The 15562-nt window shown below is 40.7% G+C and overlaps 1 protein-coding gene across 2 annotated transcripts in view; it reads left to right on the plus strand.

The window, feature by feature from the left end:
* Positions 1-1340: 1340 nt before the first annotated feature.
* Positions 1341-15562, plus strand: part of PKP2 (plakophilin 2) — a 47001-nt gene continuing 32779 nt past the window's right edge. For both annotated transcript variants that reach the window (XM_030454197.1, XM_030454207.1), the window contains exons 1-3: positions 1341-1646; positions 9617-9729; positions 12298-12992. In XM_030454197.1, the coding sequence (XP_030310057.1) occupies positions 1433-1646; positions 9617-9729; positions 12298-12992 (1022 nt within the window). In that variant the 5' untranslated portion in view covers positions 1341-1432. The remainder of the gene's footprint in view (positions 1647-9616; positions 9730-12297; positions 12993-15562) is intronic.

Raw genomic sequence — 15562 nt, forward strand, 5'->3', positions numbered from 1 at the left:
AATTCTCTCACCACCTCTTTACAAGGAAATGGAGAGCAGGAGGCTTCTATTCATCTCTCTGCAAAACCTCAAGGCATCCTGAAAACCCTAGAGAGCAGGAAACCTCCCAAACCAGCAGCCCTACAGCCCCCTAACACAATCCCACATGAAAGTTTGATCTTCACAGCAGGGATCGTTGCATTTAAAGCAGTTTCACACTTTACGTTTTAGGTTGAAAGCTACATCTATGTGCACAAAACGCAGCTACGTCTAAAAGACAGAAGTATCTAAAATACATAATAGAATCATAGAAATGTTTCGGTTTGAAAAGACCCTTAAGATCATCTAGTCCAACCTTTAACCTAACACTGCCAACTCCACCACTAAATCATGTCCCTAAGCAGCACATCTGTACATCTTTTAAATACCTCCACAGTTGGTGACTCCACCACTTCCCTGGGCAGACTGTTCCAGTGCCTGACACAACCATTTCAGTGAATAAGTTTTTCCTAATATCCTATCTAAACCTCCCCTGAATACAACTGGAGACACTTTTCTCTTTTTCTGTTGCTGGTTACTTGGGAGACCAACACCCACCTCGCTACAACCTCCTTTCAGGTGATTGTAGAGAGGGATAAGGTCCCCTCAGCTTCCTTTTCTCCTGACTTAACAACCCCAGTTCCCTCGGCCTCTCGTAGGAGCTCCAAACCCTTCACCAGCTTCGTTGCTCTTCTCTGATCTCACTCCAGCACCTCAAATGTCCTTCTTTTAGTGAGGGTTCCAACACATTACTCGAGGTGCAGCCTCACCAGTCCCGAGCCGAGGGGACACGTCACGTAACGCAAAGGATCTGTAACACAAAACGTACAAGGAGAGCGCATATTTCTACGTCTAAAACGCGTCCGTGTGTTGATTCCTAGGGGGGGGATACAGCAGGAGAGGGGTACAACAGGAGGGGGATGTACGTGTGCCTCAGGAACTCGCTCTCCCGGCGGCTGCGGGACGAGGAGACACACCTCCCCCCGGCAGCCCCGCACTGCACCGGGACACAACCCAGCGGACTGTGGCCCGGGCCGGGCCCGGCAGCTCCAGTCCCTTCCGGGCTGCCAGGAGAGGGCCGGGCTGGGGAGGGTAGCACCGTGCGCCGGATTCTTCACCCCGACGAGAAGGGGAGGGGAGGGTGAGAGAGAAGAGGGGACGGACAACGGGAGCGGAGCGGGAGGCCCTCCCCTGCCCTGCCCTCTCCTACCCCGGGCGGCCGCGGCGGGCGGAACGGGGCGGAGGCGCGGACCGTGCCTGGCACCTGGGCGGCGGGAGGGGCAGAGCCCAGGGCGGTGCCGGGCTCGGGCTGTCCCATCCCGCAGCGCCTCAGCCCCAGCGCTGAGGAGCCGGCGGCGGCGGCAGAGGAGCAACAGGTTCCCGGCACGGAGCGGAACGGCGCCCGGCTGTGCCCATGGCCGGCCGCGTCCCCGGCACCGAGCAGAGCTACATCCGCACCGTGCTGGGACAGCAGATCCTGGGGGAGCTGGACAGCTCCAGCCTGGCGCTGCCCTCCGAGGCCAGGCTTAAGCTCACGGGTGTCCGGGCCGGGGAGGAGAAGGCGCTGCGCATCCATCGGCAGGTCCAGCAAACGCTGGCCAGGAAGAGCCGGGGCTCGCTGCACAACGGTGAGTGCCCGCCCCGGCCCCAGCCCCGGCCCCGCGCCTCTCGGTGCTGCCTGGTGGTGTCGGTATCGGAACAAAAGGGCTCCGGGACGGCTGCCCCGGGCTGAGCCCTGATCTTGGCCCTGTGTGGTCGCAGCCCCTCTGCGCGGCTTTCCCGGCCCTGCGAGGTGCGGGATGCTCGGGACACCCGCGGTACCGGCCATCGACCTTTACCGGGTTTGTCATGAAATTGTGGTTCTGTTGCTTCTTCCCGCTCTTTTTCCCACCCAAGTGAGTGAGAAGTTTGTCCCTTCCGACAGGGTAACTCGGGTGAGCGGCGGGAGCTGTGCCGGTTCACCGCTGCCCGGGAGGGGAGAATCGAGTCGAAATGCTTCTAACCCAGCAACCACTTACTGTGCTTGGTGTAGTACCTTAGCTTTATCCAGTGGCCCCTGGAAGAAGTGTAGGGGATGTTTTTGGTAGTTTCACCTGGAAATAATAATATAGGGGGAAAAAAATATATATATATGTAAACTAAAAACGAAAGGAGGTTCAGAAAAGTAACTCTTGGAACATGTTATAATAATGCTGCCAGACGTTATCTACCCCACGTGTGTGATATGAATTGAAGTCACTCTATCTTTGCTTCCAAGAATGTATAACCAGAGGGCGGATGTGTTGGTAAAGTCTGTGCAGTCGTGCCTTTTGCCCTAGCCAGGGTCTGGCTGCAGTATCAGACACCCACTGTGTAACTGTGTCAGGTCCTGAGGGTTAAAAGCAAGCTGCTTCAGGCATTCAGTCTTAGCTATTTCTGGGGGAGAGATGTGTGATAAACTAGAAAAAAACAAACAACAAAATCACAAACCCCCTCACCATGAAAACCTTCATCTTGTTTTTAAATAGGAAGATATAGCTAACATACAGGTTATATACCCTGGTGCTCAGTTGTCATTAAAGAAGCTGTCACCTTTAATTTGCAAAAAGCTGAGAGTTTTGATTTTTTCACTATACTTCACTCATCTATTCTGTCAGTCAGAGGAATGTTTCCTTGTACTTCATCTATTTTCTGTCTATAAAACACCACATGACAAAAATGCATACAATGCAGACATGGCCATACTCTGCTCCGAAAGATGAGTTACACAAAATTGAATAAACAGATAAACACAGCTGTAAAATGTGCAGCTACACATGCAAGTCCTTAGCTTGGCTGCTCTCGTGTAGTGTTTCTGAACATTTGTTTTCTTTTTCTCTCTACAGAGAGAAAAGCTTTTTAAGCAAAAGTTAATAAATGAGATGGTGTCATGATACTGAGATCATGACTCTAAGTCATGCATAAAACACCCCGAAGACAAAGTTCCAATCTTTCTAATTTAATTTCTCTGGAATACATTAACAGATCTAATGTATTTGGGGGTAGTTGCCTTGGTTTGCTTTGTTTTTCTATGTATTTGAGCTCTTTGCAGTGCTGCAACACCAAAACTCTTAAACTTCAGAATGCATGAAACAAACTTTTCTTCTTTCAAACATATTTTTGGGTCCAACTTACTGTGCATTTTTTTGATCACACTGCAAAATTCATAAAAAATAAGCGGAGCAGGAATTCTTCCATGTATTTGTACATGTGCATATGTATATGTAATATATTCATGTATACTGTATGCATGACTGTTTACCTGTCTCTCAAATATCTAATGTCAATCAAATGCCTATCATGTGTTTAACAGGTTGACTTTCTTGAAAAGTTTACCTAAATGTACATGCTTGAACTAGATGATATTTAAGGTCTTTTGCAACCCAAAGCATTTTATGATTTTATGTATATATATGTATCTCAATGTTCTTTATTCATAGTCTTTCTCAAAACATGTCTGTGCTTTGAGAAACACTTGAGTTTCATATATATGAGCTACTTTTTAAAAATTTGGACTATTTTACATGCAAAACCCACTCACTTTCTCAGAACTGTAACAGTTTTCTAGATGCATTCCCTAGTGGTCCTATATTGTTTGCACTTGTAGGAAAGGCAACACACAGATTTAGAAGAAGCAGGAGCAAGACTCTGTGAGATAGCTGTCCTATCTTTAGGCCTATTTCAGACTCTCTTCAGCAAGGTACTTAGCACATACCTAACCAGAGTATTCACATACATGCCTAAAATTATCCAAGCACATAATCACTGGCTATGAAAAATCAGTGGGACTAAAGGTTTTGCCCAGTGTCCTCTATGCACACCCATTTTTCCCCGCCTGTACTGGAAGCTTTGGAGCTGCTAGAACTGCTTTGTCAGGTAGCATAATTTCACCTAGAAATTTCAAATTAAGGGTATTTGCTTAGACTTCAGCATTACCTTTAATTGGAAAACCATCTTTTTTCCTCCTCCTCCCCTACTATTTGCTGGTTTATGCCCTTCCCTTCCCTTTTTTGAGAGTATCTTCTTTTTCACATAGAAATTCAGGCCATCCTCAGATTTGGGGATTCCACGGGCTTCCAGATAACTGAAGAACTGCTCAAGCTCCTTTCAAGATGTTGTCAAGGTTTTTAATAGTTTTCAGAGCACTGGCTTAGTAACAGCTGCAACTTTTCCAGCACATCAGTTGCTGAACCTTTATAAATTAAAGAGTATCCTGCCCTGAAAAAAATTTTAACAACTAAAGTAGCTGTATTAAATTTCTGAATGCTATTTAAAGGTGGAATTAAAATGGCAGTTCAGCCTTATCAAATAAAAAAACCCTATATATCTTAATGACTGGCTTTTCAGCTCACATATGAGTAAACAATATTGGTTATTCTATGTACATTTTGAGAGTCTATTAAGCTTTATTCTGTTTATCACTTCCTTCTCATCTCATCCCATTTGGATTTTGGTTGGCTTTTTTAATTTGTTTGTGGTGTTTCTGTTTCTTCATTATAATCCCTGGACTAAAGTCTGCTTTCCTATGCATCCTGTAGATCTTTGTCAGATTCATGGAAAAAAATGAGGGCAGAATGGAGTAGTGTATCATAAAAAACCAAACAACCTGTTGAAGTGCTAGCTGTGTAGAGGTTCTTTCTCTGACACAAAGTTTTATAAACACAGAGTATTTATAATAAACAGAATTAAAACTTATGTGACTCCCAAATTAAAATGATAAGATTCAAGAGGGCCTTCATGTTTCTTTATTTCTAAAATTTTTTGTAATATTTTCTGTTAAATATGGTTCTAGGAATTTGAGGAAGCTTTCTATCTTTAATCTTCTATTTTGCAGAATTCTGACAATTTCACCTGCTTTATGCTGGTTTTCTGTTTACATATTTGTAGGAAAAGGAAGCAGAAAAAATTCCTTGTTGCTGACTTCCACTTTTTCCTGTCTTCATTAAATTCCTCACCTCTGCATCCTCAGCCAGAAGACATAATTTTCTTAAATTTGAGCACCTGTGTAAATGTACTGGCCAGCACAAAGTAAAAAAAAATGTTAGGAAAACTTCTTGGGCACCAGGCATGTGCTAACAAAGTAATGAAGCAGCATGACAAAAAATAAGGCTTTTTGATCTCTAGAGGAAGTGATTCAGTGAAGTTCTTGATATGCTGTTCTTAAATGTCACCATCTCAATCCATTGTGAGTGGAGGAGTATACAAAAGAATTAAATGACAATAGTCAGGAACACTCAGGAATCTCTGTTAAGGATAAATCACCCACCTGGCCTGAGCAGGAGTGGGCAATGGGTACTCAGCAGGTGGGCACTCAGGGTTCACAAAAATACCACAGTCCTTAATAGACTTCTGTGGACAGGGTGCAGCTGCATTGGGGCATGCAGTGGGTATTTAAAGCTAAAATTTGGCTTTCAAGGTAACTTTTGAAATACAAAAGTGCTGAAAAAGAAGCACAAGTGAGAGCTAACACTGTGTGATTTAAGGGAAATTTGATACACTGAAGTCCTCAGTGGAGGAGTATTGTCTTTTTCATATTTCATGTATCTTAGAGATGCCTCTTTTCATTGTTATTTTTGAAAGCAAAGCAAACAGGAGGTTGATCTGTCTGCAGCTATAGGCAAGCAATTACAGGGGAGGAATTTTCAAAGCTTTTGGAGTTGTTGGACCTGTCACACCCAGGGGAACAAAGGAGAATTGAGAAGAGCTGCTATGAGGACAGATGGGATTTTTTCCTCAGTTCTATGTACAGTCTCCCTTCTGATAGTATAACTATTTTGTCAGGTCTCAAAATTTTCTCGTAACTGTTGTGATGTGAGGTGATTTCTGAACAGCTTTTGTTTTAAGAGTGGAGAAGAGTGAAGGATTTAAGTTTTCCTTCTGCACAGACCACATCCAAAGCATTCCTGAGTTGCTTTAGTTAATACTGACAGGGGAGGGAGGAGACTGTGAAAAACAATACTATTCAATTGCCCACTCATGGCTCTCTGCTGCTGTCTGAAATGCCTGAGTTTTCCAAAATACTCTCATGGGTTGCTAGTCATGATGGAGAACCTGTAGCAAATCCATCCTTTTCTTGACTGTCTGCTGGAAACCAAGTTTGGTGTTCTGTGGGCTCTCAAGCAGCATTTTTGCATATGGATGAGTAACTGAACCTTATGCATGTTTTCTGAAGAGAGACTTTCTGTGAGACTTGAAACACTTTCTCACAGTTAGAAAATATCCTAACAACAAATGAGCCCATAATACAATAATTAAATACGGGGGGGGGTTGTTTGGTTTTTTGGGGGGTTTTTTGGCTTTTTTTTTTTTTTTTTTTTCCCTTATACTGGTTCACTGAGTGTATAAGGATTGCCTAATTAATCCTTCCTAAGTTGTGGCTTCCCCCTCCCTGGAAGTGTTCAAGGCCAGGTTGGATGGGGCTTTGAGCAACCTGGTCCAGTGGGAGATGTCCCTGCCCATGCAGAGGGCTTGGAACTAGATCATCTTTCTAGGTGTCTTCCAATGCAAGCCATTCTGTGATTTTATGATTATGATTCTTATGATTTCTGAATACATGTAGTATGGAGCAAATCTGAGAGTGGAGAAAAACAAACTGTTTTTTTTAGTATGATAAAAATAAGTTGAAGAAAGCCTTTCTATCAGAGGCAAGTTTTGACCAGATCACTTATTCTGCCTATCACAACTAATTCAAAGTTAGACACAGCACCTCATTTACCACTTTTTGTTAACAGACTGTTTTGGGGACAAGTAAATAGCATGCAGCAAAAAACCATACGTTTTATGTCTACTTAATAAATTTACAGGTAAAATGTTGGCAAAATAATTCACTGATGTGGCAAGAGCAAGCAAGAGATACCATAAATGTGAACTAAAATTCCATAAGCTTACATATTCTATGCTTATCTCTGGAAGAGAAAAATGTTTACTGACAGATACTTTTGCAGAGAGACTGAAGGTTAAAGAGGACTATTTGAAGATAACTTACAATTTTTGCTTGACTGTATTCTGCTTTTTCAAAGAGGGAGCTTTTTAGATCTTCAACTAGTTCATGGACAGCCTTGCTAATTTTAATTTAGCCTCTTTTTTTTATTTATTTGTTTTGTGAAGACAGGGAGGTTAGGGCTATGTAAAACATGCTCAAAGGATTTTTATGTCTAGGTGAATAACTGAGAGTAATTTCTCTGTAAGTAAACTAGAAAAAAACCTGTAACTATAACTATATATTAAAAAAACCTCTAACAATAAAACCCCAAAGGATTTAAGGATTTATTAAGAACTTATTTAAGGACTTATTATATTCAAGTACTTTGCTATGTAGCAATGAATAAAGTGAATCTTTAAAAAGCAGGCACAAGCAGTAGTCTAAGATGGACTCTTACTGGGCACCTGAAATAGTATATTGATATGGAGATTATATCACACAAATCAGACCTATATATGAATTTGTAGATTTTGGTATACATTAGCCAGAAATTTTATCATATAAAACAATAGTTTCCTGTTACTGTTTTCTCATGTACTTGGGTAACTCCTGGACTATGATAACCTTGTAATGTCATGAAGGAATTACTGCAATCCAAGTCATGAGTTTTACCAGTCTGCATCATTCCACTCAAACTTATGGTGAATGTGTTCTAATAAGTCAGCTAATACACCCTTAAGTTTGTCTCACAGGGCCAAAATGATAGAATTTGGCCATATAGTTAAATAAGTAAAACAACTGCAAAGTATAATTGAACCATGCCTCTAATTATTGCAGTCTACTGTTGTATTATATTATATTAATATTGTATTATATTATATTATATAAATTATAATATTGTAATATTATTACATTATTATGTTCACATTTGGACTTACCTAGGTAGCTACATGGAAGTGAGAATCATTCTTATGTTTATTTCCATCCCTGTCAAGCAATTTCCTAATTGTGGACATTAAGGATCAAACAATCAGGCATACTGAAGTTCCTAGGAATACTACTCAGGGATTCCTAAATAAAGCTTGGAGGTGAACTGCACAAATTGAAAATCTCAGCTATTTAGCACACATACACACTGGGTACTTCAGAAATCTCAGCAGCCACTTGGCTGCATTTTTTTGGCACCTGAGTTCTCATGGGTGTACGACTCCTACTATTTTTAGGAGTAGCATCTTTATCAGTATGACCAAGTTAATGATTTAGCTCTTTAGATTTCTGTAGTATCTGCTATTTTGAAAATTCAGAGCCAATGAACCTTTTTTATGACCACTGTTATCTGTTCAACCTAAACTTCTGCAGCACACTTTGCCTTCTTTATGATTGACATGATGTATATCTTCCTTTCAACTTCTGTTTCACTTCTTTAAACCTGTGTTATTTATATTCCTATACAGAGATTCTCAGAGTAAAACAGGAATCTCACGAACAATTATTTCAGCATTATCTGTTGCTGTAAAAAAATTAATAAAAGAAGTGTTTTTTCTTTGTATCAGCTAATAAGAAACAGCCTGTGGTTTCTGGTGGTTTTGATTTTAAGTGAAAGAAGAATGTGGTTTCACTGAAAGAAATAATCACAGTACATTGTTCTACTTTCAAAGCTGGGTCACAGGAAAAAAGGATTGGAGCAGACACACTGTGGACCTTCTATATTATTTGTAGGATTAGTGAACCTTTCAGGTGCACATTTGAGGTGTCACTGAATGACCTATTTAATGACATTGTTTGCAAGGTGCCTTCATAAGCCATAGAATTTGTTTCTGTACTCTGTGTTCTTTGGTTGAAGCACTGAGATTAGTGAAGCATTATTTTTTCCAATATATTGTCATTAAACTAGCACCTAAGGGAGAAGAAACATCAGCAGTTGTGGTAGACAAATAAGAAATAAGCAGTCTATACTCAGTGTATGCAGTTTGTTTATAGTGGTACATTATGAAAATTACATCTCTAGGGAGCACAGCAACAGAAGTATGCACAGCAATCCTTCTTTCTCATCTACAATTTACAACTGCAGTATTTTAATTTCTTGTGTACTATAGATGTTATGTCAGCCTCTAATGTAAACTGTGCGTATATATTCGAAGTGGTTGCAGTGGAAAGTAAGCATTCTTTACAGCTTTCTGTGGTATAATTTTTCAGTACTGACATTAACACAGCTTGCTGTGTTAAACCTCTTTTTTCTTAAATAGCTCCATGAAGAACAAGACTTCTGAAACTCTAAAATATATCTTAAGTAAAATAAATAGGAAACTGAAAAAAATGGATTGTATCCTGAGAAAGCTTTGTTTAGCCATGTTTGGAATATGAGTCACCAAATGCAAACATCTTTCCATCATTTCCCTGTTTGATGTTCACAGCCAGGTTGCATGGAGCTCTGAGCAAGCTGGTCTAGTTGAAGATGTCCCTGCCTGTGGCAGAGGGGTTGAAACTAGGAAATCTTTACAGTCCCTTCCAACCCCAACCATTCAATGGTGCTGTGATTTTCAGCTTATATACATTAACAGCAGTGCAGACCAGAACATTTCCCTAGTACTGTTAATCATCCTTTATAGTAATATCATATTTTGGTACAATCTTGCTAATATTAATCTTTGGTTACAGGCAGCTTGCACCGTGCATCCAGTGTTCCAGAGCATGTCTATAACATGGGGATTACTGAAAATGATTTTGCACCAAGATCTCCCTATGGTTTCTCTTATTATCAGTCAAATCAGGTGAGGAAAAGAAGCCAACAAATAGAACTAAATGGAATATTGCATGCGTATTTTATTCACTCTGTTACCACAAATACTAGTGCATCAGAGGTGTTTTATTGTTTGCTTGCTTGGTTAGTAAAGCCTGGTTTCTAGAAAATTAGATTTTCACAGCTGATATTTGTTAACATTTCCCCCCTTACAGTGAGTTCTGAGCCTAGTAGCTAAATTCAGATTAGTCATACAGACGAGCTTTTTGCAATCCTGTTTGTTTGCTAAGAGTTGGCATTAGGGTAGAAAATTAAAAACTATATTAGCACCTTACTGAGGCAGAGGCCATGACAAGTCAGATTTGTATCCACCCCAGCAGGTAGCAGGTCAGTCAGCACATCCATAGCTCAAAGAGGTGTGTGTGGGGGGGGGTGTCATGCTGCCCCTCACCCAGTTGGATGTTGCTAGAGGAAATCCAGATGTCCTGCAGGGTAACAAATGAAATAGGTAGGAGCTGGGAATGTGGTGAAAGAGGTTAGTGAATTAAGTGCCTAAAACCACAGGAAAGCAGATTGCATTGGTTTCACCAAGACACGTAGAGTGTACCTTATAATTTAAAATAATTCTCCTGTGACTTGTTTTAGCTTTACAAGAATTTCAGCAGTACGCTCCTTGCAATACAGTGGTGTTTCTAAACTGCCTAATCATAAATTCACTTGGGATTTTGACCATCCTTCCCTGGGTTCATGGCCTCAATGCTAAGATGAATAATTGGTTTTCTGCAGTGTTTGTGTCATAGCTCATAACCTATTTGAGGGAGTAACTTGAAAGAAATCAACACATAGGTCAATAGCAATGCTGCTGTATGATCAACTTTAGTAGCCTGAAACCAACGCAGCTTGGGAGCAGAAATATTTATCTAATAAATAGCTGAATCCAAAGGGACCAGTGCTTTCTTAATTTTAGGTTACACAAGTATAACTTGTTCTCATTAAAGGAAATAGCTGAGCTTCTGGCCTGTTAATGAAGCAGCTCCTGCACTGTATGGGTAGATTTAGGACCATTTTACCTAAATGTATTTCCTTTTGTGTACTCCTATCCTCTGTTGTCATCTGTCATCCCATCCATAATATTAGATGTGAACCTATTCTTTCTAGAACACAGACAGCATCAAGATGAAAACTGGAGGTCACATAGCAACCAAAAGAAAGTATTTGTTTCAGGCACTGGTGAGGGAGAATTTAAAAAAAAAAAAAAAAAAAAAAAAAGTGAGAGTGAGAGACTTTTTGTCCTGTGTAAAAGCCAGAAAAAACCACAAGGTCTACTATTGCACAAAGACATTAATTCCATTGTCCTCCAAAAAAAGATAAAGATATCCTTGTATAACGTTTGTATAACAAACAGATACATCCAGTGATCTTTGCCTCAGCCCACTGGATTCAGTGACCTTCAGTGACCTTTTGTGAGTCAATTGTCACCCTCAGTAACTCTTCAACAGGGAAATAAAGGGATTTTAGTCTGGCCACTATCTGCTAAGCACTGTTTCTTTAGTTAATAACTTGTGTAAGCATCTCAGTTTACCCTAAAAAAATGCCATTAATAATACAAAACTTTAATATGATATGGAAATAAAGTATATGGGCCTTTCATTTATAGCTGGATGCCACTGTGCATACTGATTTAAAAACAAAAATTGTCCATGACTCCTGACAAGGACAGATAGTTTCCCAATTTGATTTAGTTCTGAAAGGTCTTGAATAGAATATAGTGTCCAATTTAGAGCAGAAGTGAAAGGGAGGAAAATTGGAGAGACCCCAAAAGGCACCTAAACAGTAAGAATCATGAAGGCACATCCAAAAAAGAAGGTTGAAGGGAGTGGATTTGTTGAGTTTAGAAAAGAGGAAATTATAAAACAAGATGGGATCCATTGCTGTCCATGTCCACCAGGAACAAGAAAAGAAAAAACTTCTGAAATTGCAACTGTAGAATTAGGGAAACCATTGAGATGATAAAATGGTCATTTTGGTTTCCTTAGAAAGTCATGTAATCCCTTTTCATCTTTAAGAGGTTAGACAAAGAGGGAAGGGACTGTTTCTTTTCACTAAATCCTACCACGAAGCAATGAGGAGGGCTAAATAGCCTTGTATTAATGAGGTCAAAAGCAATATGCAGACACTTTAGTATATTAGTTTAGTATCTGACTGATTAATCTTCTTCTGTCTTAAATTTCATCTTAGTAGCAGATGTGTATGTTAATCCCTAAGGAGTTTCAAACTGAAACTAAAATGTTCACTGGTAGACTGTTCACTACCAGGCAAAACTGACTTGCACACCTATTTTGAGTTAATGACAGAAGACTCAATGCTTGAACTTTGTCTCCTAATATTTAGATTGTATTTCTTCCTGCCTTCATTAAGGAGATATGGACAAGTATTGCAGAATCCCAGTCACTACACAATTTTGGTGATGTTCACATGTTGTTTTCTGATGCTGATAGCAGGCCTCAGAATTTTGATCTTTACCTTTTTTGTTTGGTGTCTTTGTTATTTATCCTAACTGCTGTCATCTTTGTCTCCTCTTTTTTGCACCCTTGAACAGTTGGCCTCACCATCCTCTTATACGAATGGCTGGGGGTCGAGGATTAGTTACAAGACAGTGGAAGAGAGAGCTCAAAGACAGCCTCTGAAGAGACTTGAGGTTTCACCCCAACGAGATCCTGAACGATTGGCATATGTGCCCAGTGATTTTCACTATGATGGAGGCATTTCAACTGGATTCTCCATAAGACATGGAGATAGCAGGAGATCCATTGGGACCGTCCCACCGAGATACGCTCGCTCTGAGATTGTTGGCTACACTCTTCGTGATTCAGTGAACAGGGGACGGTCTTTTAAAAGACAATCCCACATGGGGGCTATGAATGATCCTCTCTTTGATGGTGTCTACCCCAGCCCTTCTGTACCTCTCTACTATCAAGCAGGCAACAGTCGCAGTATGACCAACCTTTTGGAGAAAGAGAACTACCTGACGTCGGGTAGTGCAATGGGACAAGTGAGATCACCGGTTTCTTCCCGTGTGGGGTCTCAGAACAGGCAATCTTTAAGGTCCAGCTGGTACCAGACTACTTTCAGAAACACACAGAACAGGAGGGAAGCTTCCCAACCAGCTTCAGTTGCCAGCATCGCTACGGAAACAGATGGGAAGAGGATGCCACTGACAGCTGCCATGGCAGCAGCAGGGATGAACGGTTACCTGCAGAGTGAACAAGTCACTATGAATGGATCTCATCTAGGGTAAGCACAACGCAGGACCTGCTTTGGTTCAGTGGTGTCACAGCAGAGAGGAACCTGTTTGTTTAAAAAAAAAAAAAAAAAAAAAAGAAAATAAACTCACAGCTTATGGTTCAGCAGCCAAGACAGCATATGAAATGTCAGTGCAGAGGATGCAGAAAGCAGATTTGTTTTTAAAAAATCTTCCTTTTGCCAAGACTTTATCGATTTTGTAAGGAAACATGAAGCGGTCACTGGGTAGTTTACAACCTAAGTCACAATACACAATAATATTGGCAAACCTTTTGCTCATAAGGCATGCCCTAGTGATTTCATCCCTGGTTCTCATGAGAATAGGTCAGAAGTGTAACACTGAAGCAGCTTTGGGCATATTGACAATTTCCAGTTAAAAACCCTGCGTGATTTCAAGGAAAATGTTTAATTTTGATAGACTTAATGCATAAATTTCTCATAGCTCTGTAGCTCCATCCATTTCTGGAACAAATATAATTTACTCTGAAGGGCAGGACATGAAAGTTCCTCACTACTGTGAGATTCTAGATGGTCTGGGGACACTATCTTAATTTGAAGCCCCATTAACTCAATGTCAGAAATTCCCAAAGCTGCCCCAGACTTCAAGAAAATTGTTTAAATCTTAGAAGCATAAATTCCCTTCCACAGAGGATCTCATTGTCTGAAATTGGTTCATTTTCAAAGGAGAAGATTTCTCAGTTCTGCAATTCTCCACAGGAGTGAATAAATTTGTTTGTTTTAGAAGAAATCTGAATGTTTCCAGATCTCTTCAGGTTCAATGGACAAAACAAGCCACTCAGTAGAGAGAAGGTTACTTGCACTGTTTACTGTGGTTTCTGGTTTTGTTTCATAATCCAAATAGGATCCCAGGGTTTCTTATGTAAATGAATCCTGGTGTTAATCACAGTGTTACTAAGAAGTGTCTCTTTTTGCATTACTAAGTAGCTCTTAAGTTCATTTTTCTGAAGGCCATCTTTCTTCTTTTAGATTTGCTACTGTGTTAGATTAGGCATCATCTGATGCCTACAAATCATGTATTTTCTGTCATCAGCTACATGTTGTGTGTTGTATTTACAAACATACAGTCTTGTGCTCACATATGATCTGGATCCAAAAAGATCTGGTTTTGATTATGTGACTCTTAAGTAGTCAGTTTTTACAGCTGATATGTCCAGTAGAAACAGCTGAGAGGTCGCAGCAGCTAAAGATTTGGGAGCAGGGCTGTTGAAAATAAACACCTAGGAGGGCTTTGTTTCTCAGTAAGACAATTTACAAACAGGTAATATATATAATAATATATATTATTTACTTAACTTTTATCACAGTCTTGACTGTTCTTCTGAACCACAACTGGCAATTTTGATATTTAATTTTGTCTAGAAGAAAATCTGATTCTTTTACAGGTGCAGACACTGGAGTCTCATTGTGTGTCTGCACAAACATCAACAGAAATGCATTTCATACCTGCAGATATAAACATCTGTTTTCAGTCACTGTGCAAGTGACTTGCTTGAGACCATGCTGAGTTCCAGGTGGAAGATTTGTGACCTAGTGGAAATTGTTTTGACAGCTTCATTTCTTAAATACCGGCTTTTATGCTTTTGCTGGAAATCACAGAAGAAAACAATTCAAAGTTCTGTGAAAGCTTCTAAAATCCCCTTTGCATGTGGTTATGTAGCGGGAGGAGCCATTCTCGCTCCTGAGGCTCGACGAGCTGCTGGTCTCTTCCAGGACTCCAGCCACCACACAGCGCTTCCAGGGTAGAAGTGTAGCAGGAAGAGCCTTTCTTGCTCCAGAGGCTCGACGAGCTACTGGCCTCTCCATGCCTCACACCAGAGTGAGCTGAGGTTCCTCTGTGGGTGTGTGTCCCAACTTTATTGGCCCCCTGGTCTTGCTCATGCCCAATAGGGGCCTGTCCTAATCAGGCACAGGTGGACTCACACCCACTCACTGGCAATTCGAGGCACCTGATTTATCTTGTCTCTCTACATGGTTACAGATTTCATTTATCTCAATATTTCTGACTATTTAATTTGCTTGTACATATCTGGTTTTGATTTTGAAATCCTGGCTGCTACTTTAATTTCATAGCTAGGTTTTAGGTAGAATGAGATGCTCTCTACCCTAAAAGTTTAAAAATGTGAGTAAAACATAATTGTGAAGAGGATGGTGAAAAGCAGCATGTAAAATGCAATTCTGGAAGGGATTTGCACCACTGGGGTTTTAAATTATGAAGAAGGAACTATAGCAATTTTATCTGACTGAAGTGGGTATTTGTTGCATATACTTATGTACTTAGATGTCTGATATCCACATACATTACTGTTTTCAGGCAGATAAAGGACATAGTTAGTAACTCTCCTTGTAATTCTTGCCACTGGAATGGCTTGAATGTAATGGTTACATTACACTCTTGGTCATCCACATCTAGCTACTGCACAGTTTAATGTAGAATTACCAATGGCATCCTGGCCTGTATCAGGAACAGCATGGCTTGCAGGTCCAAGGAAGTGATTCTGCCCCTGTACTCAGCCCTGGTGAGGCCACACCTCGAGTCCTGT

Source organism: Calypte anna, chromosome 1, assembly GCF_003957555.1.
Source record: "Calypte anna isolate BGI_N300 chromosome 1, bCalAnn1_v1.p, whole genome shotgun sequence".
NCBI lineage: Eukaryota > Metazoa > Chordata > Aves > Apodiformes > Trochilidae > Calypte > Calypte anna.